The sequence below is a fragment of the Pseudoliparis swirei genome, chromosome 24 (assembly GCF_029220125.1).
Source record: "Pseudoliparis swirei isolate HS2019 ecotype Mariana Trench chromosome 24, NWPU_hadal_v1, whole genome shotgun sequence".
NCBI classification, from domain to species: domain Eukaryota; kingdom Metazoa; phylum Chordata; class Actinopteri; order Perciformes; family Liparidae; genus Pseudoliparis; species Pseudoliparis swirei.
The window spans coordinates 6,902,706-6,924,935 of record NC_079411.1 but is presented as its reverse complement, the minus strand read 5'-3'; the positions used below and the strand labels follow the sequence as shown (position 1 = coordinate 6,924,935).

General features: G+C 42.5%; 2 protein-coding genes across 3 annotated transcripts; one reads left to right on the top strand and one right to left on the bottom strand.

Annotated features, from left to right (window-relative positions):
- Positions 1 to 118: 118 nt before the first annotated feature.
- Positions 119 to 3,554, top strand: rps3a (ribosomal protein S3A). The gene is made up of 6 exons (XM_056409970.1): positions 119 to 203; positions 828 to 931; positions 1,146 to 1,333; positions 2,248 to 2,456; positions 2,957 to 3,066; positions 3,385 to 3,554. Exons 1-6 carry the CDS (start codon positions 142 to 144, stop codon positions 3,513 to 3,515), a joined length of 804 nt encoding a protein of 267 aa, XP_056265945.1. The 5' UTR covers positions 119 to 141; the 3' UTR covers positions 3,516 to 3,554.
- Positions 3,555 to 4,165: 611 nt separating this feature from the next.
- Positions 4,166 to 21,545, bottom strand: sh3d19 (SH3 domain containing 19). 2 transcript variants are annotated; one of them, XM_056409968.1, is made up of 21 exons: positions 21,242 to 21,545; positions 15,780 to 15,819; positions 14,337 to 14,377; positions 14,112 to 14,151; positions 13,774 to 13,909; positions 13,158 to 13,311; positions 12,111 to 13,052; positions 10,832 to 10,945; positions 10,576 to 10,688; positions 9,193 to 9,233; positions 8,880 to 9,093; positions 8,727 to 8,795; positions 8,471 to 8,614; positions 8,313 to 8,385; positions 7,421 to 7,551; positions 7,273 to 7,331; positions 6,946 to 7,175; positions 6,062 to 6,111; positions 5,732 to 5,918; positions 4,845 to 4,945; positions 4,166 to 4,746 (listed from the first exon to the last, which is right to left on the bottom strand). In XM_056409968.1, exons 1-21 carry the CDS (start codon positions 21,324 to 21,326, stop codon positions 4,636 to 4,638), a joined length of 3,075 nt encoding a protein of 1,024 aa, XP_056265943.1. In that variant the 5' UTR covers positions 21,327 to 21,545; the 3' UTR covers positions 4,166 to 4,635. The 2 variants fall into 2 exon arrangements, with proteins under 2 accessions (XP_056265943.1, XP_056265942.1); XM_056409967.1 differs by having other exon boundaries at positions 13,158 to 13,332; positions 21,242 to 21,544.
- Positions 21,546 to 22,230: the final 685 nt, after the last annotated feature.

Genomic DNA, 22,230 nt, shown 5'->3' with positions numbered 1-22,230 from the left:
TTATTTCCCCTTTTTACCAGGAGAGGGCGCCGATAGAAATGCACAGGACTCGCGAGAAAACCCAAATCTCACGTCCGTGATCGGTCTCTTTAAGTCTCGCGGTATTTCTCCCTTCTTCCTCTTTCACTCCCTGTAGCCAACATGGCAGTCGGCAAGAATAAGAGACTGACCAAAGGCGGCAAAAAAGGTGCCAAAAAGAAGATGTAAGTAGAAAATGCTTACATCGTTACACGAAACAGGCTTTACCCTTTACATTGGTGTCGCGCCGCTATAAAATATGTGAAGGATGAATCCGATTTAAAGTAGATGCCGCTGGGTCAGCGCTAGTCGCGTCACCGGCCTCTGTCGCGCTGGGTATAATCGTAACGTACCGTCTCCCTTTTTTACTCTTGAGTTCGTGTATTTAGTGCTATTAAGTTTAATTTCTACTACTTCTGGATTATATCAAGATGTCGCGTTTAGCTGTGGGACAGTTTAGTTTGGTCCCATAGTTATTACACGTAACGTGACTTGCAGCGGGCTCCTGACACTGCACGCTAGCATGGCTTTAGCCGAGCTTACCTATTAAACATGGCTGACGGACGCACTAATGCTTGATTACTGATCAGGTTAATGGTGTTTGATATAGTTGGACAACCTGAAGAGGGTCGGAATTGTATGACCACGTTGTTTAGGCCTCTGGTGAATCGATCGGATCGGCGTAAACCTGAGCTGTGTCCTTTGCAGTGCGTCCTGCGCAGCCCTCATTGCTAGTGCACGTCTGCTCTGTAACCCTGTCTGTGCCGGTGGACTGTCATTTTACGTGCTTGTCTCTTTCTCTCTTGCAGTGTCGATCCTTTTTCCAAGAAGGACTGGTATGATGTCAAGGCACCAGCCATGTTCAACATCCGCAATATTGGCAAGACCTTGGTCTCCAGGACTCAGGGAACCAGTAAGTAGACATTGTATTAATTATGTATATGTACATTAATGTCTCATACACACTTCTATTTATAGTTTTCAACACACGTGTTGGATTTTGAATCGTGCAATAAATAAAAAATACCCATTGCTGAGGCTCCACTGATTCTATATATTGTCATTACTTTAATTTCTACATTTTTATTCTTTATTTTCTTACGTGCCTTGTTTTTCCAACCATTTAGGAATCGCCTCTGATGGTCTTAAGGGACGTGTGTTCGAGGTGAGCCTCGCTGACCTGCAGAACGACGAGGTGGCCTTCCGCAAGTTCAAACTCATCACCGAGGATGTTCAGGGCAAGAACTGCCTGACCAACTTCCACGGCATGGACCTGACCCGCGACAAGATGTGCTCCATGGTCAAGAAATGGCAGGTAATGATCGTGGTTTTTACTTTATTACTCCACGCCCCTCATAAAATGTCACTGTAGCCGTTTTGAGTTTCTTTGAATAATCCTCATCTCAAAAGTGGAGAGATTCCATATGTAACTCGGGTTACATATCCATCGGTTCCATAATAATATTTTATTTAGGTTCATTTGGCTGCATACAAACAAAAGCATGAGTACTACTGCAACAAACTGGTTTTAGGAGCAGTGCTAGTGTACAATCAAAATTGATTTGTGACTCACACAAGTGGCAGTTTCAACTCGTGCATGGAAATTTACTCTTCAGTAACAGTTTAAGAAGAAGCTTTTGAGTCATAAGCAGTCATAATGATTTAGTCAATATAACAGTTTTGTAGTGAGTATTACAAGAATTTATTCCAATGGGTGAACAGTAACAATTCTCTCAAAGGAAACTCGTTCGTCAATTTGAGGAGATTTGATTGTGTAGGAGTTATTTTAAGCGCAATCTTTGTTTATGTGATATATATGATATTCTGCATAATTTCTGTCTTCTAAAGAGAATAGTTGACCAAACTACACTGTTTGGATTCTGAACACCGATATTGAGCTGCAAGAAAATAGAACAGTTCAGTTAGGCCAATGGTGTGGTTTTTTTGGAGAAGCAGTTGTACGTTCCTCAACTTCTTAAATTATGCTTTCTAAATTGTATTTGAAGTGTGGTGTGTGTTTACCCAACACCAATTGAACCAAACTGCAGTCTGGTTCTGAGATTGTGGAACTGTACCTTGTTTGTAGAAGGGAATGTTGGAAAGAGGGAAGCAAAGCAGGCAACAGTCTACAGAGTAATGCATATAAAATTGAAAGGTGTCACGTTTAAACTTTAGTGGTGTCGTATTCCTGATGAGTCGAACCAGAATTGATTTGTTCTTTCTGCTCAGACTATGATTGAAGCCCATGTGGATGTGAAGACCACCGACGGCTATCTTCTGCGTCTGTTTTGCGTGGGCTTCACAAAGAAGCGCACCAACCAGATCAGAAAGACGTCCTACGCCCAGCACCAGCAGGTCCGTCAGATTCGCAAGAAGATGATGGAGATCATGACCCGCGAGGTTCAGACCAACGACCTGAAGGAAGTCGTCAACAAGATGTAAGTCATGTGCAGTTTCTCCTGTCAACTGAATGAATATTATTTTCATAACGCTGACATTATTTGCATAGAAATGGCCAACATCCATTACATTTTAGGTGTAGTTGCTTTTGCTGATTGGATGGTATTACTGGATCGTTAATGTTGGCATTTTTGTCATTTTCCTTAGTTAATTTCACCGACCAGTTTAAGGTGGTCCTTGATCAAAAAAATTGTTCCGATAACACTCGCAAGATTTAGCTTATTAAATGAGTTGGACTAATTAACAGATCTGTCAAACTCTTTCTCCACAGAGAATTGTACATAAGCATCATTTTATATCTAGATTACCAGAGATATGTCCATAAATGTCTTGGATACAAGTCTTTGGTATGATCAAAAATGGCAGCAAATGAAGAGGGCTTTGTCTATCGAGACATTTGGTCAACTAAGAGGCTCTTTGCCACTTTATGGAGGCGTGTGACCTCCTTTGCATCAATTTGTTGTATTTTGTGTTCCAGGATCCCCGACAGTATTGGTAAGGACATTGAGAAGGCCTGCCAGTCCATCTACCCGCTCCACGACGTCTTTGTTCGCAAGGTCAAGATGCTGAAGAAGCCCAAGTTTGAGTGTAAGTGGTCCACAGCTGTAATGTAGGCTTCTATTGAAAGTGTTACGACGAATGTTTCGGTTTCATGTGATCGCCTGATTACTGCCCAATGAGATCGCCTGATGTTCCCATGCATGGAAACTACTGTTTTCATTGGTTGTGTGGACGGATGAAGCGAGTTTGCACAAACGGGTTTCCAGGTCAAATCTTGAATGGGCGTGATGGACGAAACATTAGTGTCATTGTGGTTCTCACTTCAAACATCCACCTGCTTACATTTATCAGTGTCCTCTTTACCTTTTTTTTGGTTGTTAATAAGCCGTTTGTGGTCCGTTGCAGTGGGAAAACTGATGGAGCTCCACGGTGAGGGCAGCGGAGCCAGCACCACTGTAAAGGCAACTGGTGATGACACTGGAGCCAAGGTGGAGAGGGCTGACGGCTATGAGCCTCCCATCCAGGAAACAGTCTAAACCACCCTGACAGATTTAATAAAAAATGTAAATGACCAATGACCTCCAGTGTTCTCTTGATGGCTCATGTTTTTGTGCAATAGAAATGAGTAAAAGTGAAAAATTAAATCGCATTGCCCTGCAAAAACAATGAAGAGCTCAAATGCAGATTGTATGTCTGACATGGTCTCTGGTGGGGCCTGGAACCATTTTGATGCCATTGGCTGCACCAAGTTGTTCAAGTGGGGAGACGGAACATAGTAATGAGATTTTTGGAAGATTGTGTGTTTGCTGGTTGCGGGACAACACTGAAGGTCTCATCACAGGACGATACCTCCTAATCCTCTCAGAAATGTGTCACTTTCATGTTCAGAGAAACTGAAAAGTAATTGTTAGTTGAGAGCACACAGCACCAAGATAAATGCTTTAGAAGGCACCAAAGAACATCATGTTAATGTTTACCCAGATCCTATTAAATTAGGAAGTCATGAAATGCAGCAAAGCATTAAAATTCTCATATTAGGAGATGTTAACCATTGAATGGGATCGAGTTGACTCCAAAGAACAGGAGGGTTCAAACTACTTTGCAGTAACTTCTGTAGTTCCCAATATTTGATAAATCAAGGGGAAACGTAAACTTTTATCTGAAATGAATTGTAACTTCATGTTGCTGAAGTTGGTACTACATCTAGATGTTTCTTTATTCATGCTTCACAGAAGTTTGTCATTTTGGTCATCCTGATCTTGCAGCAACACTTTGTTCCATTCAATGTTCTGAGCTTTATTTGAGCCTTGTTTCGTGTAATATATTATAATCCAAGGTTTATGTTAGTCAGAGTAATATCAGAAGATGACCACACACACAAAATATAGCTAACGGAAGGAAAATCACAATATGGTGCAAATGCACAGTTGGAAGAATACAAACCCTTTTATGAATCAATACAGTATTTAGATTGATTTGTTGTCATGATAGATGATTCTGTTAACACTTTATAAGTTAAGGCATTGGATGAAAAAAAAAAAAGCTGTTGCACAACTTGGAGAGGAAATTGTGCGGAACTTCCAGTTCCCTTCAGACTTCCACTGCTGGAATCCTCTGATCTCAGGTCAGTGCTTGTTGTCCAACAGTGATGTGACACTATCCCAGTATTTGCACATAGTTTCTAGGGAGCAGGGCCCGTCTCCCCCTCAAGTCCCCCAGGAACCATTCTTCGTCAACGGTCTCCAGACCAGTTACGATATCCCCAACCTGAGAAAAACAAGGGAGTGAGACATCAACAGAATGGCAGCGCTTTCTAGAGTTCATCTTTGTCTGCGAATTTATTCATAAGAAAACCCTCCCTCTACCTGCAGAGAGAGCTCCTCTTCAGACTCTGACGTGAAGTTGAACATCGCCCGGCCTCTACTTCCACCAGCCGCTCCACTCGGCTGGTTATCAGACTGCTGACCTGCAGAAGAAATCATATACTTCATTAATTATTCATTATAAATAATGCTGGTTTGACAAAACTGTCCATTGAGCTGAAACAATAGATTAGTCTTTAACCAATTAATGGCTTAAATACTTTTCCCAAGTACACATTCCACACAATACCCAGTTCAAGCTACTTCATAGTATGTGTTGCTTTTCTTTGACTTATAAAGTAATAAACTGAATATCTTGGTCAAGCCAAACAAGCAATTTGAGTCACGGCTTTAATAAAAATAATGAGGCACTTTAATACACCAATCAATTCGTTGATGAATTAATTGGCATCTGAACCAATAATGTTATTTCTTACCTTGAAATGCTAACGTACAACTTTGGAAGAAATATTCACATTATTTGCTTAATTTAAGTAAAAAAGACAACACTCAATATTCAGATTGTAAAAATATTTAGGTGTTTTACAGTAAAAAAAAAAAAAAGGAACTACAGCTGTCAAAAAAAAATGGTAAAAAGTTGAATATTTCCTCTGATGTAGTGGGTTAGAACAATAAAATCTCATTAAATGGAAATACTCAAATAAAGTATAATTCTACAAGCTGTACTTAGAGGACGTGAATTAATATAAATTACTTCTGTAAAAAGTGTCTTTAAAAAAAAAAGGACATTTAATTACATGACACAATGTGTAACAAAGACACACCCCCATTCTCCCTCTCGAATGTGAATATGTACCTGTATTGACTGTATTGACAGGTTCAATGAGGAGGACTGTGGAGAACAACAACGGGCCGGGGGGTCTTCATACCTGCGCTGCTCTCAACAAAAGCCCTGGGGAACAAGCCCTCGGCCCCGTTCAGCCGGCCGTAGCTCCACTCGGCGTCGACATGCTGGCTGATCAGGATCCGGTCGCCCTGCTGAAACGTCAGGTCGCCGTCTGAATTCCCCGCATAGTCATACCGAGCCACCGCCCACTCCACTCCGGGTGGAGATGCCTAGAGGGGGAGCAGGATAATGTACACTTTCGCTGACAGCATTCAGCTGACACACACTTTTACCGGCTGTGTATGGTTTTACAGTGTTGCAAAAAAACATCCTCATTGTTTTTGACGTTTCCGTTTGTATAAATATGTGTTACCTGAGCCGGTTTGGCCACTTTAGGGTGTGTACTGGGAAAAGCAACCATGCCTGTGGGAGGAAAAATGACATCTAGGTTACTCACATATTGACTTATAACTGAAGTATTTGTATTTCTTGTGGGGTTTTTTTATACCCGGTGGGGAGTTTACACTCTCCACTTTATACTTTCTATAATATATTTAAAGTACGTAATAATGTATTTGTGTAAAACGTGTTAGATTTGCATATTCCTGTATTTGTATTCAGTAGCCTATATACAATTTTATTTTTGCTGACTTTTAGGCCAATAAAATACATCCACAAATGTAATATTTAAATCTATAAGAATCTGTATTTCTCTACCAGAATGTAACTCAAAAGGCTGATTAAAACAACATCTTGAATTTTATGATGGGAGTTAAAACTGTAAAAAGGGTTCCTGGAAATGTAATCTGCTACTTATAGGGAAACTAGAGACAAAGTTATGCCAACGTTTTTTCATAGATACTTGTAAAGACAGTTATACCCCAACAGCTAACTGAATACATATAACACTTAGTAAGGAGGGACTTCATCCAAAGGTCTTAGTATGTGTAAACTCCTGGCTGTGGAGCTTGTTGCATGAGGGTGTTGAGACCTTTTCTAAGCAGCTATGTAATGAAATAGAAACACTAGCACACATTCCTGACATGCCACAAAGGGAGATGCCAGCCAACAAAGCAACACGATGGATAGAGGCTCTTCCCTCATGGACAAAGTTGCTCTTTTGTTTCATTTGGAGGATCAAGAGGATAAAATGCTGCTGCCGTACAAATGTTCCCATCTGAAGACAAACGTGTGATACAAGTTCAAAAAACGTTTGGTGGGCAACAAAAGAGTGACTTCATTTCGAGGTAATCTCACCAGGCAGTGCGATCCCGATGGACAGTCTCTTCTGCTGACTCGGCGCTGGAGGCAGGTCTTCAATGACCTCTACGAAGTTGAGAGGGAAGATACCAGACGAGACGCCCAGTTTCCCCCGTGCCCAGTCCTGTCCAATGAACGCCATCAGCTGGATCACATCCCCCTCAGAGAACGTCAGCTCTTCGTCGTTCTCCCCCGCAAAGTCGAATATCGCCAGGCATCTCGGACCGCTTTAGTGGAGGCCACAACATTGACGTCAGGTCAGTTCATCCGGGTCGTTTTTTTTGAAAAAGTGAGTGCAGAGAGTTTATCGTGTTGAAAGAGTACCTGACTGTTGCGGACGGGGGCCTTGCTTTCCGTTCAGGCAGCGGTTTGGGGGATTTTGACTAGTCGGAGAAATGGTAATAAAAAATATTTTATTTAGGAAATTGTGATCGATGCAGGGTAAGAATGGATTTTAATGGTTGAAACTTACCAGTACTTTGACATAACTGGTGGGAAAGAAACCAGTAGATCCCTTACAAGTGCCTCTGTACCAGTCACCGTCCACCTGCTCCACCATGGTCACAACATCTCCGGCCCTCAGGCCCAGCTCTCCTTCACCCACTGTGTGTGCAGAACAAACAGCTGGTCATGGGCCTCATACACATCATCCAGACATGTTTCAAACTTCCTAAAACAAATTATTTTATGAACTTCAGTTCATTCATTTGGAGTATTTTCAAACAGCCGATAATAATATATGTTAAAAAGAAAGATGCATCGCAATCATAGTTTGAAATAATAATTTTACATTTTGGGAGAAAAACTTACCCAATTTGCTTTTTTTTGAGAAATGAGGGAGCGGTTAGCCTAGCTTAGCTTAGCCTAGTCTAGCATTAAGACGGCAGGGCTCTCAAGTCTCACGCATTGAGCGTGAGACTCACGCATTTCGGTCTTATCTCACGCACTCCCGCCACACATCGAATTCCTCACGCTGAAAAAAACCTCTCGGCTATTTAATGCTTGAATGCAGGGTTGCTCAATACGCCGATCGATTGTTCCGCTGCAGAGCTCCGACGCCGGTCTGCGCGCATTGGGATGGAGCAAAAAAAAATAGTCACTAGAGTGACATTTCCATCAGCAGCGTGAGAAATACGATGTGTGGCAGGAGTGCGTGACTTAAGACCGAAATGCGTGAGTCTCACGCTCAATGCGTGACACTTGAAAGCCCTGTCTTACCATTGGAGAGAGCCAGGCTAGCTGTTGTTGCAAAAATGTTTTTCCAAAATGTTAAATAAATTCATTATATAGTCTCATGTTAGTGTTATTGTCTAATCTTATTCAGTATTAGATTTTAAAAAATTCAAAAAACACTGATGTGTCACCTGGATTGAAGTCATGGATGGCCTGCACCTCCAGCTCAGAACCAGCTCCACCTGAATCGGCTGGACCGGCATCCTATTGGGAGAGAGCTCAATGTAGCAGAGCCCAGATGGAAAGATGTACTCAAGTCTCAAAGAAATGTTTGACTCATAAATAATACCTGTGGCGGGGGCATGTGTGAGACGGAGGCAAGAGGAGTTATGACCATCACGTGCGACTTTTGTACTCGGCCTCTCGTGTCTCCAACTTGGCACTCAAACGTATTGTGATCGATCTCATCGAGCAGCAGGAGCACCTCATTTGTCTATTGAAAAGGACAACACAGGTTAATCTCTATTGCTTAATCAACTATGTGGATCTCTTATAGGCTAAGAGTGCCCTTCTAAGGCAACACGTAAGCCAGTAGGTTTAGACACCTGAAATGACAGTTCTCCTGTGTTACTCCCATTGTAGTCGAAGGATGCAATCCCATGAGGAAGATGAAGCTGTTGAGTGAAAGCAAAACTTTAACCGAGGCTCATCAAGTGGTATTTGTAGCATGCTTAGTTGTGCAGAGAGATGTGTCTCACAGTGTATTTGTTGTAGAGACGGTGGCCTGGTTTGGGCCTCGGAGGTAAGACAGGTCCTTTCCTGTGGGGCATCTGTGTCTGGGGTGTAGGTGAAGCTTCCCAACGTGCGGACTGGGATCGACCTATTGCCTGAAGGCTGGGTGTGGGAGGTTTTACTGGGCCCGTTTTGGCTAGATGTGGGCGAGGGGGAAGGGTGTTGCGCGACGACAGCCTCCTGAAGTGCAACGCCATCATCAAGTTGAGCAGCATGTTTACAAAGTGGACCATGGCTTGATGTTTACATTTGTTCTGAATTATTTCCACTTTTACTCACCGAGGTGGTAGTGATGGTTCTGGTCCGACCGGGTTGAACTCCTGCAGAAGAATCCAATTGGGCTTTTATTATTGCCACTAAAACACACTCACAGCCTCCAGCACTGGAAACCATAGCAACCAGGCTAAAACACAGAGCATTCGGCCAGGGCCGGCTTCAGCTCAACAGCAGGCGACATGTTCTTGGGACTACAATATTTTATTTGCTTGTGGAGAGCAGAAATAATGCCAATAAGCTACACGAGAGAAGCTTTATGGCCTCAGAATGTTCCACTTCATAGATCAGAAGTACATGCACACCAAGGGGGTGGGTGGGCTCTGCTGTGAGATCACAAAACGGGTGGACCAGGGCTATCACCCGGAAAAGAGACCAAATCTCTCTAATATGTTATATATATATATATATTTATATTTATTTATTTATATACACACAAACTCTGAAAAAGCAGGGTTGTCATATTTAGTTTGACTGTAAAAAATAATTTACAGTGAAAAATTGGAGTCTGTACTCAATGTACTTTGAATTGAGAAACGGCTATTGTCACTTTAAATAACCCTTAAAAGGTGTATTGTTTCGCGTTGATTGCCTTCTTTTGTATCTGCTTTATTGGTTTTGATGTATGCCTTTTTATATTGTATTGTTTTAATGATTTTGTATATGTTTTAATCTACTTCCTCTTAGAGCTAAATCACTTTTATTTTGAAATGTTAAAAGGAAGCACACCTTTATTTTATGTTAAAATACAAACTTGACGGTACGGCTAAATGTTACGGACAGATGCGCATTTCATATACAGTTTTAAAAGTTTGAATGGTCCCGTATGAGGCAATGCTCTTACGGTGGTGACAAGGAGGTATTTAAGAAAGATTTTTGGTTCAATTGTATTCGCCGAAAGAAAGAAAATAAAGAAGTTCACCAGCAGTAAGTCTCACGCCGATTCAAATACGGGGATCCGTACAGTCACCATGGAAACATTGTCACATGACATGAATGCACTCTCGTTGTGAGTTGTGACGTCGCTCGTGAGTAGTGACGTCACGGAGCAGCGAACCAGAGTCTGTAACTAGCAGTGACTTCCAGCAGAAGTTACGTCTGTGAATCTCACAGAAACCCCCCTCCACCCAGGGAAGTGGCTGAATTGGAGAAGGGGGTGGATGGGCTCTGCTGTGAGATCACAAAACGGGTGGGTGGGAAGGTGATTCTCAGAAATGAGAATTGCCAAGGACTATATATAAAAGACTGAAGAAATACATGAAAGTAAAGGGAAGAAAAATCACTCTCCCTGTAGTTTTAGGTCTACAAAGAATAACCTCTCCTGTGGTGTTGAGGTAGTGTTTTCAGAGTTTATCGGTGAGTAATTGCTCAGTCGGATGCAAATGTTACCTGGTGGGGGAAGGCGGGCGTCTGGCTCTGTGTGGGGTTCACTGAGCTGTTTCGAAAGCCGATGGGCTTCTGAGCCGGGACAGGAGGGGCACTGACCTCAAAGTTATCTGACACTGAAGAAAAAAACACAAAAAAGAATTCACCATAACTTCCTGAAAACGTTGCGCTCTATCGCGATGCATAGAGAGATATTAGTATTTTAATATGTTGACGGTTAACTTATCACATGAGGGTTTCAGTCTCAGGAGGGACTCACATGAAGCTGATTTGCTGGGGACCCCGATGATGGTGGGTCTCCGTGTCATACTCTGTCTGGCCGAGGAGCCTCCGTTGCTGTCCACGTTACGCAGAGGTTTGACCTGGATGGGATCTGAACAAAGAGACACTTGACTGTCGCTGGGTATTTACACAATGTAAACAAGGACAACACCGTTGAAGTCGGTGATTTGTAATCCAGCATAGAAGCACTTCATCTATTTGGTGATTGAGACGATTTATTGTGAATTGATTTGTCCTGAAAATAACTAGTTCGGGGTCCGTTCAGCCCATTGCTTGGCCTCAGGTGTTGCCGTTTGCAACTTTCTCAAGAACCATCTCAACAACTTCACACTCGACACTGCACGTCCTCGGGTCTTCAGTAATAAACCCACCGAGAGTGAGTTCAACGGACACTCATATCATCTGAGTTAGATAGTTTGCCGTTCCAGGAAAGAGATTAAAAGATGAACAGCCGTCTGACTCCTAGCCTAGCTTAGCATAAAGACTGGAGGCAGGAAGAAGAGAAGAAGAGAATGGATCTCTTTGAAGTTTAAAATACGCCTACCCAAGACATCCAAAAACACCTTGGATCTCATTTGTTTTACCAATACACTTGCAAAAATGTTTTTTTTCTTTTGCAAGAATTTATGTCCAGTAACTATTTCAGTCACTTTTTATTTAACGTCGAGCATATCTGAGCAGAATCTCTGTCACCAAATAGTTACATCACGTAACTTGTAAAACTGCACTTTTTACATTTCTATTAATGTACAGATGAAACAAATATCTTTTTAGTAAGCTTTAGAGGTGTTGGTAGAAGCATTTTTGTATTATGCTGTGACCCAGACAAGCTCTTTCTGCTCAGATAACGAGGTAAATTCCTGTATTCTTGTTGTTCTTAGTTTGTACTCTAGGTTGAAATGCACTTAATGTAAGTCGCTTTGGATAAAAGCGTCTGCTAAATGACATGTAATGTAATGTAATGTAAATCGCTCCAGGATCCAGCTTTGCACCAAACCCACAGGCATGAGCTTGGTATCCATTTATTTTAACAGGAGAGGAAACTATTCTCAGAGTTTAGTGTTTGATAATCTGCCCTTAATTTTTTTGTTTGCAGAAATGAAAAGACGTCATATTAGAGACTTGATCTTACATCTTAATCAAAACAATGCATCATAGATGAATCTATCATGAAAATGTTCTGCAGGGGTCATTCCTACAGGCAGCTGTATTTTGTCATACACATATACAACTAATACAAATAAAACGCTACTCACTGAATGGACTGTCCACGTACACATTCTCTGTGACCGAGACTGAGTTGTGGTTGTTGATATTCAGGTTGGGAGGTGTCAGAGGTTGCTTAAAAGGCCTCACTGGAGGTGTAACCGGTGGCGTGTCTCCTTCATGGATGCTGTTGTCTCTGGTCAATACAGACGGGCGTGACCTCTTTGGGATGGACGTCTTTCTGAATAAAGTCTCTAGTTCCTCTTTTACTGGTGGTTCCACGGGTTTCCTCGGGGGCAGAGGTCTGGAGGCTGGTGAAGGGATTTGGGGGATGTTTTCGATCGATACATTTTGATAATCATCATCTACACTTTGGTTCAACTGAGGTCTAGCAGCAACTGTAGGTTTGTTGATCGCCTTCCTGGGTGTGGGTTCCGGTTTGGCCAAATCAACAGCGTCTCCCTCCTGGGTCTCAAAGGCCTGGATCCTGGCCCGGATATTACGTTGACTGTGGTTGGTCGTCATTTCGCCACGTGCATCGTCGCCTCGTAAGGCCTCGTCTGATTGGTTTCCGTTGGCGCCGTTCTCCGCACACTCGTTCACCGCACTAAAGACTTCCAATAACTCCTTTAAATACTTATTGGAGGAGACCACCTCTGGAGCCGATTGGATGCTGTCACAATGTTCACTGAGCTGGACCAAAGTCTGAACTTTGACCTCTTCTGTGATCGCCGGCTTTCGGGGTTTTGTACGAGGAAGTGGAACGGGGCGTCGACTGGGCTCCGAGTCCGGGGAAGAGGAAGGAGTATCCCAGAGTACAGTGACAGATCTAATGCAGGTGTGAGCGGAACCCGATTGGTCGGGTTGCTTTACATCTGACTCGTCATCACTTTGGTCCTCAGCGTTTGTGGATACTGGAGTATTAGCCCCGACTGGTTCTCTGTCCGCTGGTTTCGGCAGAGACGGCCTCTGTGGTTTTTGTGGCTTTTTACCTGGAAGGAAATGTAATCATCATGGAGAGCAGAAACAGACTCAATCTTAAAACTGGCAGTTCGGGGCACATTTCCATCAACACTGAGGCTTCTCGTATGCCTCACCTGCAGGTCTTTGCCCTGCCAACTGTGGAGCAGCAGCACTAGTGTCTTCCCCCACAGGGTCAGTCTGAGTGGCGCTTGTGGTGGTGCAGGTGGTCCGACGGGGGGCTGCAGTGGGCTTGACAATGTGCCCTTCGTGGGTCTTCTCTTGAATCACCTGGTCATAGGACGGTGGGGGCTAAGTCATGAGAAAGACACACCAGCACACATTATTATTCCATATAGTACAGAATTTCTGCTGAGTCAAACGTCTTAATAAATTAGGGGGATTTACATTCAACAATTTAAAAGAGACACACTGTGTGTTCGGCTGACTTCAGTTTCTTTAGAAGAAATTCTACTACTTCAGGCCAATAAATTTAGCAGTGGCGATATTAAGACCTTCATGTTGGAAATAAAATTCAAAGTTTGGTATCAGCTTAAAATGTTCTGGGAGAGGGAAATTTAAAGCTACGACTCCAAGACTTGACATTTGTGTGCTCAGTTTGTACTATATTTCATTTTTTGATTCGTGGACAGCACAGAACCACAACCATAATGAATGTATTCTAGATACTGGCCAGTCTGAAGAACCAAGCTTTGTTCACTGGTAATAATCTGTCCATCAGATGAGTTCTACCTGGGGAACAGCCTGGATGCCTGCAGACCAGCCTGATGGAGGAGGAGGAGGAGGGAGGAAAACCACAGAGTTTCCTGAGAACCAGCTGTGACTGGGAACCAGAGGTTCTGCTGAGACGATGGTAATCTCCGGTCGCCTGAAATACAAACCAGAAATATCTATGACATCAATTCTAACTGGGAAAATGCAGTGCTCTTATTAGTGTTTTTCATAAACTCAACATGCAACAAATGAGATAAATCATCCATTCCAATCCACATCAATAAGAAGCTAGATGTCTGGTCAGCAACTCTTTATAACCATAAAGGTCTCTAATCTGATATTATTGGTTACATTACCTTCTTTCTCTGGTGTGGTCAATCTGAGAGTTGGTTCTTGCTGAAGGAAGAACAATCCTATCAATTATGTGTACATAATTTTTTTAATTGCATTTTCAATTTGTCCAAATTGGTGAAAATATAACTGTATTGTCACTTCTAAGGAAAATGATTATTCATCCTAAAAAAGTTACTCACTCCCCCATAAAAGATCTTTCTTCAAAGTGATCTCAAATGTCAACTTACTTCGTTTGATAGCAGCTCGTAGAGAGGACAGAGGCCGCTGGCTGAAGAGGGAGCAGAAAGGAGGCATTCATCACGAAGGTGTGGGAGCTGGTTCATACCTTTGTGGTGACTCCACTCCTCGCCCAGAGCTTCGTCTTTGCATATTCTTGCTGCCAAGTTATGCAAAGATAAAGGATTTAAATAACAAAACATTAACAGAGAGGATTATAATACACACAAAAGGCTGAGAGCTGAAGAGATGAGGGAAGGAAAATAAAGTTAAAAAATACCTTTTATAATTGAGATTTGAAAATACACCAATTCATAATGTGATACAGTATGATAAACTACATAATCCATTCTAGTGAACTGCTAAATGGCCAAATTATTGATCACTGATACATACAGTAGAAGTGGCAGATGTGAATAACAACAGATGAAGTTTGTTGATAAGAAAATAGCAGTAAAAAACACACAAAAAACACAGAGTTTAAACATGTTAAGGGTGCAAACAAATATGAACATGATGAATGGTAGAAGTGACTTCAAGTTTGTAGATTGTGGAAAGAAATTAAATAGCTGTAGTTTAATTCAAGGAACAAGCGAGAGGCTATGCATTTGTCCACTTCTACTTCAAAGCATTGGTTATTTAAGACAAAGATATTAAAGAGGTTGAAGGTTAAAGAAAACAGAAGGTTTACATCACAAAACAAACTTCCAGTTTTGTAAAAGGACAACAACATCCCGGCCATAGCCGTTCAAGTGCTCAGTGGAAATCCACCTACCTTTCAAAAACACGGTGTCCATGAGGTACCACCTCCAGGTAAACACTCTTTTCACATGACGCTCTCTCGCCACACGGTTTCATATCCTCAGGCGGTTTACACTTTCAATGTGTAAAGATTCTTTTCTAAGCCAGTTATATTACATCACAGGCAACATTGTTGAAGGTAAGCTCCTCAGTCTGTGTGCTGATGAAGAGATGAAACTATCGTGATGCTCTGAAGTCTCTTGACAGCGGAGGCAGGCGCATCAATAACACACATCCTGCTCATTAAGGACCGACTGCATGATGTCAACTATCTGGGGGGAGACCAACAATCCTCGCCATCGCAACGATATCACACGGTTTATTTAATTCATGAGCTAAGCTGTAAACACAGCATCCTGTGTGATCTGTCATAGTTTCCAGAGGTCCTCAGATCTCTGTGATGATCGTCAGTTAGGAAGCGGCCCGCCGCCCTATCCTTAAGTCTCTAAACAACAACGACAAAAATGCAGCGCTACGTGTTTGTCCCCATGTTGACCTGCTGATGGGGTGTGAGGATGAGCAGTGCATTGTTTTGGTCCATTCACAACCTCACCAGCGTCAGCAGATCTTTAAAGGGACAGCGCCCATGTTTCAGCAACAGATAGAGTTCAGTGAAACCGAACAACTGTTAATGCTGAAAGAAAATGCCATACCTTAAATGTAAATGATCCGGCTTGGTTCTTTCAGGATGATCTGCGGAGAAAAAACAGAGAGGTGCAGGTTTTAAATGTGGCGACTGTGGGTCAGTGGTTAGCAGGTACGTCTTTCAATCAGGGCATTGATGGTTCAATCCCCGACCTAGTCAATGTGTCCTTGAGCAAGATGCTTAACTCTGAGTTGCTTCCTGTAGCGGTGTCTACGGTCACGGTGTAGGAATGTAACAGGATTGTAAGTCGCTTTGGATGAAAGCGTCAGCTAAATGAAATGTAATGATGTGTAACACTACAAAGATAACACATCAAGACACTTCATCACACTGATGCAACAATTATGCTAAAAATCCACTTTTACCATAACACAGTATTTCTCCTTGGTTTGCTACACTTCCCACAATGGCCCAATCCATACAGAGATATTACAGAGATCGTTACCACGGTGTGGCAAAAATATATGACAGTTGAACCTCTCGTCTCTGAGTAGGACAGTGACACAGTTTTAACTTTCAGCTGTCAGTGTGTTTGAAGGTGTTCACACACACGCTGAACCAACAGTGACGGGTTTGTAACACTTTGAATATCGTACAGCGTCCACAAATGTTTCGTGAGGTGCAGCAGGATGATGACCCCAAATATACAGACAAGGTAAACAGGGGTTCGAGGATCTTCACTTGGAGGCAACGCTCCTGGAAACATCAAGACGTGAGGATCCAAAGCGTCAGCAGGGTCGTGTCTAAATGTTGTCATTGGGTTGACGACAAAGACTTTGCAAGCAAATATTAAACATGATTGGTCTATGTTTATTTAAATAAGTCTAATACATTTTGGGCCTCTAAAGTTGGGGGGGTTATATATGAACATATACATATATACATTTTTAAACCGTTTATCTCATGAGGATGAAAACACCTTACAGGTAAAGATAAGAGTCAAAAACTTTAAAACAACTGCGTGGTTTGACGCCGAAACGAATTTCACAGTCGAAGACAAAGTGAAATTGAACGGCATCACGATTGTCACTCGCTCAAAAATATTAATTTATAGTTTGCTAACATTAGCCAACCAGACAAAGTAGGACATTTCACGTTTAAAAACAGAAACAATTTGATATTTCATCTTTCAAAAGCTACACAATCTCAGTGTGAAGATGTAGTCATCATTTCATTTAAAATTCCTCCATGCTGCTACTTACAAGCTAGACTCTGAACTCGAATTACAAGACCGTAACCAAACCGTCAGGAACAGCAATTACACCTCGACGAACCAGTCTGAAGGAACTAAGCATCCACATTTCCGAAGAAGAGCCAATTACGTACGCGGTGCAGAAACAATGCAAGAGATGTCATCTGTACTCAATCAAACATTTGGCAATACAACTGAACGGAACTGTGTTGAACATAGAAACGGAGGCAGTATGGTCAAAAGACAGTGCGTTGTGTTAATGTGATTCTATAATGATAATAATAATAATGCCAGGTGGTCCTGAAGATTAGGAATAGGCCCACTGAGAGGAAATCAGCATTAAAAGGATTTTTCGAATGATGTTGAGTGTGAAATGCTGGATAAAGTCAAATGAACTGCTACTGTCCCACATGCAACTTCAGACACACACAAAGCACTTTGCACTATTATTTCTACTCCTCACTTGGCACTGAACTGCATTTCATGAAAAGCAGCTGCAGACGAGCAATCAATCGCTTTCTGTTCGTTAACAGCTAGACTAACGAGTAATATCGGTAACGCGAGCAATCAAATCCACTGAAAGGTTGTTTGTTTCCTCGTTTTTGAGGGTAAACATCTTGAGAAGAATATCAGATGGAAACAAACAAACAAACAAGTCGTGATTGCTGTCCGTGCCTCTAGGCTGAAAGCTTGACCTCGTTGGCAGTCGGATCCACCTGTCTCACCTGTTACTTGTTATATGTTGGTACACAGAGCTGCTCCCTCAAGAAGAGTTCAGTCTTACGTCTCCGCACTGCCCTTTAACAACAAAGAAGTATTTTAGCCACCACCAGGACGAACGCTCTGTTACTTCACCCAACATATGACCATTTCCTTGTTAATATGCAGTCTGATATACACGGCATAATGGCACGGGTGGTTTCCTTCACTTTCCCTGATGTAGGTAACGGTTGTGAGGGTGTTGCCCTCTTTCGTAATATGTAAGTTATGAGGCCCCTACCTGCGAGAAATTAGAGGAATGTTGATCAAATCCTCAGCATCAACAGAGTATTCCCACAAGGATCCTCCCTCCATCGAGTGTGTGAGCGTGACGGACGACTTGAAGCCGGCCGTCACGCTCACACACACAGACACCAGGAGAGAGAGGGAGGGCCCCGTGGTGTCTCGGCTCTGCTGTGTTTACCTGGGCCAATCTGACGAACTGGAATGTGGTCATACAGGAAGTGGTGTTTGTGGCACCGCCGCTGTCTTTTCCCAAAAGGCCACATCACAAGTGTTAAAAGAACTTAACTTAATAATTAACCCTCATAGCTTTCGTTGGACACCTCTAGTCATGCGGTTCGGCTACAAATGTAACTGATATGTATCAATAAACTTTACATGTAAAGCTTCTTTTATCCAGGTTAGTGTGAAAAAACTAGGAACAGTAAACCAATTGCACACACAAGCACTGATATATATATATATATATAAATCAATAAACTAAAAAAAAAAGAAAAAAAAGATAATTTGTTAAAACCAAAACACTGTGGTTTCAATCCAGGCTAAAAAAAAAGATTTTAAGATTAAATAGTTGATATTCTCTGATGCTCTGGGAGGCTAGATGAGCTGAATGCTGCGTCAGCAAAGCTTTTCGGCTTTCAGGGCACCAGACGAAAAACAAATGTGGTCTCATATGAAGGCCGCGCAGTGCTTACAATAATAATATGTTGGTCAAATCAACATGGAAACTAACAGGTAATCTGGGTGGGGATTGACAGATGAAAGGATTCTTCTCGGTTCTTAATCTCACAGTAGATTTCTTGCTTTTTGGGGAAACCGGAAAATCGACAATATAAAATAGTCAGCCATCTAGTATCACTATTAACCATTAAAAGTAATATTTTAACAGCGCACTAGTTGGTTGAGCTGTAGGGATGTTTGCAACACAGACATTGTGGGAAGAACACATTATGTTACAAGTTGCATCAGATGTGTTGAGGTGAATGTAGGATGAAGATAATCCTCCCATCAGCCTCTTTAAAAGAGATTTCATCTGGTGTCAGTATGTAGGCTAACTGGAATATTCATCCAACATTACAGGACACCTTTAATAGACAAGGCAGACATTCATAATTGGGTGTGACATTCATGAAGAGATAATATCCAATTAAAAAAGATAGAATTATGATAAGATTATGCAATGTCTCATGCCATTTAATAGCTGTGAAAACAAGAGTCTACAGCTGGCGAGTGGTTCTGTGAGGCCGAGAATGTCACGTCAATTATTTACTTCTAGCTTATAATTGACCATATGAAGTCTTATCTATCCTTAAAGCCTCATGAGAGCAATGACAAATTTGAGAAAATGAACAAATCCGGACGTTTTTGTCAGGTTTTCGGTCCTATTTCCAATCAGCACACCCTCCTTGGTATTTGTGGGCCACCGACACATGAAGAGACACCGCATACGCAGCAGAACGCTGCAGGAGTCAGCAGGCAAGGATTCCCTTCACAGCTGCACTCTCACTTGAACACATGCTGACATTACTCAGCACGGCGGCAGCAGTCGCCGAGCAGCTGGGGAACCGGCTGGCGGCGACAGGGGGAAAGAAAGAAAGACGTTCCGCCTCTCAGCGTCTTTGAACTTCACACTAATAGTGAAGTCTGAGAAAAGGCTTGGTCTCTCTTCAACGTCGGCTAATGTGTATTTTTTTTCCAGCAGACATGGGCAAGTGTGCTGGCTGATTCAACTTGACATCCCTGTGCGTCATATTCAACAGGCAGGAATAAACACAACATTTGTGTTGCTGTTGACATTGATCATTGTGCAAAAGAGATTTGCCCTCGGTTGCAAAGCAGCACAGATTATGGCGTCATGACTGACCGACGCCATGACGGCAGCAGCTGATCTGGACCTTCGGGCTAGAGGAGCTTAGCCGTGTGTCACTGCAGGCCCGGTGGAAAACACCTGCAACGCCATCTGACGTGGATCCATTGTGCCGAGGTGATGGTGGAATGAATCATGTTAAAGCATCACTCTGAAAGGATGGAAAACTGCATCATGTACAGACAAGAACCGCCCGCCTGCACGGACAGACTGGGGTCAGGGTGTGGTGGAGGTAAGTCTGAGCTGCAGATAGCAGGACAGGCCCCAGGAGGGGGTTTGAGAAGGGCTTGTGCAGCAGGTGTTGCTAAAAAAAGAAAAGAAAAACAAAGGCAGAGAGGGGGACATTCAAACTAAGACCTGAGACAGTTGTAACACTTGTACGTGAGGCAGCCGGCTGTAAAATGAAAGCTGAAGTTTGTTCGTTAATCTCAGGCTGAAAACTGACACTATGAACCTGGAAGCAGGCCAACACTCCGAGGATCAAAAGAGTTGTTTCCTATGAGTCACATGTTGCTGAGAGGTGGGTCGGCATGACCACTGGGTGGGAAGGTACATTACCACAGGCAGGTTTCAACAGCTCAACCGAATAAAAACAGATTGTCCTTAAGTTTGTCTCAAATAAAACAAATGTAAAGTGTTTTACTTTAAATCCGCCGAGGAGATCCAAACACACACCTTATAGATTCATAAGGGTTTTGTGTCTCATATCACCTGAAGGAGGACCTCAGGTATCACAACTGTGAACACATTTAAATCTCTTAAAATCTATCTGTCCAGAAACAAATCACACATTCATCCTGTGGACTGCAGCTGTGTGTCAGGTTGCAACAGCTCCCAATAACAACACAAGTAGTTGAGTAGTTTACGGTCCATATCTTTGTTTTAGTTGTGAGCACCATAGCTACGAATCACGCAGACTTTACACTTTTGCTGTGCAGTAAAAATTAATGTTTGATGGGTCTCCTCCACAAGGTTCCATTAGCTTCCATTCATGTCTGACTCTTGTCACTCCGTTACCACACAACAGCCTGGGACAAATACATGACTAAGAATTAATAAATTAATAAAAATGCAGACTTCACTTTGGTGGATTCCACAAGTTTCAAGAGTTTTCATTTAGTACAAAAATGAATGAATAAAACATCAGCTGGCTGGTGGCACAATACAGCCAGATAGATATCTGATAAATGATTAGCTATGATATCATTCGTTTTTATTGTTTTGCTAATGTGTGAACACGTTCCTCCCCTGTTGCAGCGTTACATCTGTTCCTCCGCTTTTAAACCTCTACATCATTTGTCTCGACAACAAATGATGAACAGGCGACATATGTGAAGTGTCCGTTAGATGGTTCAGGGAACAGTTCGGAGTGTCCGCCTGTTCCGTTCACAAACCAATGTAGGCCTACCTGTTGCCTGGTTTCTGTGCCGGACGTCCCACAGGTCTCGGCGCTCATCCCCCTCTTCCTCTTCTTCACGCCGGGCTTCGGCCATCGCGGTTTAAAATAATGTAGGGAAGAGAAATAATGTAGGGAAGAGAAGAAAAAAACAATAATAACAAAAATAAACACCAGAAATCCTTCATTAAAAGTGTTGCTCCAGTTCGTCTGTCTGTTTGGGGGACTGTCCCGACCACTGGAGGACTCGGAGTGTCCTGCCCACCGCAGAACTCTCTCTGCCCGCAGTGGGCGGGGGTGGTGCCGCTCACCGGCAGGACCCCGTCCCGCAACGCGCTCACACCCCGTGCGTGGGAATGTACACAGAACCAACCCAGTCTCACTCAGTCACATCATCCCAGGGAGATACGGAGCTGTAGACCTCTGGTTTTAAATTATGTGTGTGAATGTATGTGTGTGTGTGTGTGTGTGTGTTTGTGTGTGCGTGTGTGTTTATTTATGATTGTATGTGTGTGTGTATGTGTGTATATATGCATGTATGCAATGAATGTACGTATATGTGTGTGTGTGTGTGTGTGTGTGTGTGTGTGTGTGTGTGTGTGTGTGTGTGTGCGTGTGTATTACAGGAGACATCTCCGACAGCTTCTCTTGAAACTTTTCCACCAGGGAACAATGTTTCAACACTAGTAATACTTCTTGAAAGCTGCAATTAAACGGATTTTCCACTAGATGTCACTACAATCCAGGGTATCTTTATAATCTGGTTAAACTTTAAGTAAAATAAAGTCGCTTTCATTTGAACCAGTGCCAGTATTTTAGTATAAATCACCACGGAAGAACATAAGGGGACATGTGTGCATGCATTCTTCTGATCGCTTACATTGTGACTTAATTGATCTATCAGTCAATAACAAATGTAGGTATGGCCTTCATCACAATTCCACTGTATATATAATATGTATGTATATGTAATTTCACGCTGTAAATCCCAATCATGCAGA

Bases quoted from the DNA above. Each gene is read 5' to 3' on its own strand.
- rps3a (XM_056409970.1), top strand. From the start codon at position 142: ATGGCAGTCGGCAAGAATAAGAGACTGACCAAAGGCGGCAAAAAAGGT. The intron at 1,334-2,247 runs GTAATGATCGTG...CTTTCTGCTCAG, and splicing joins CCATGGTCAAGAAATGGCAG to ACTATGATTGAAGCCCATGT. The intron at 3,067-3,384 runs GTAAGTGGTCCA...GGTCCGTTGCAG, and splicing joins GAAGAAGCCCAAGTTTGAGT to TGGGAAAACTGATGGAGCTC.
- sh3d19 (XM_056409967.1), bottom strand. From the start codon at position 21,326: ATGGCCGAAGCCCGGCGTGAAGAAGAGGAAGAGGGGGATGAGCGCCGA. The intron at 13,910-14,111 runs GTAATGTAACCA...TTTGTATTTCAG, and splicing joins GACCACACCAGAGAAAGAAG to GCGACCGGAGATTACCATCG. The intron at 10,946-12,110 runs GTGAGTAGCGTT...CTCTTTGTTCAG, and splicing joins GTACGTGGACAGTCCATTCA to ATCCCATCCAGGTCAAACCT.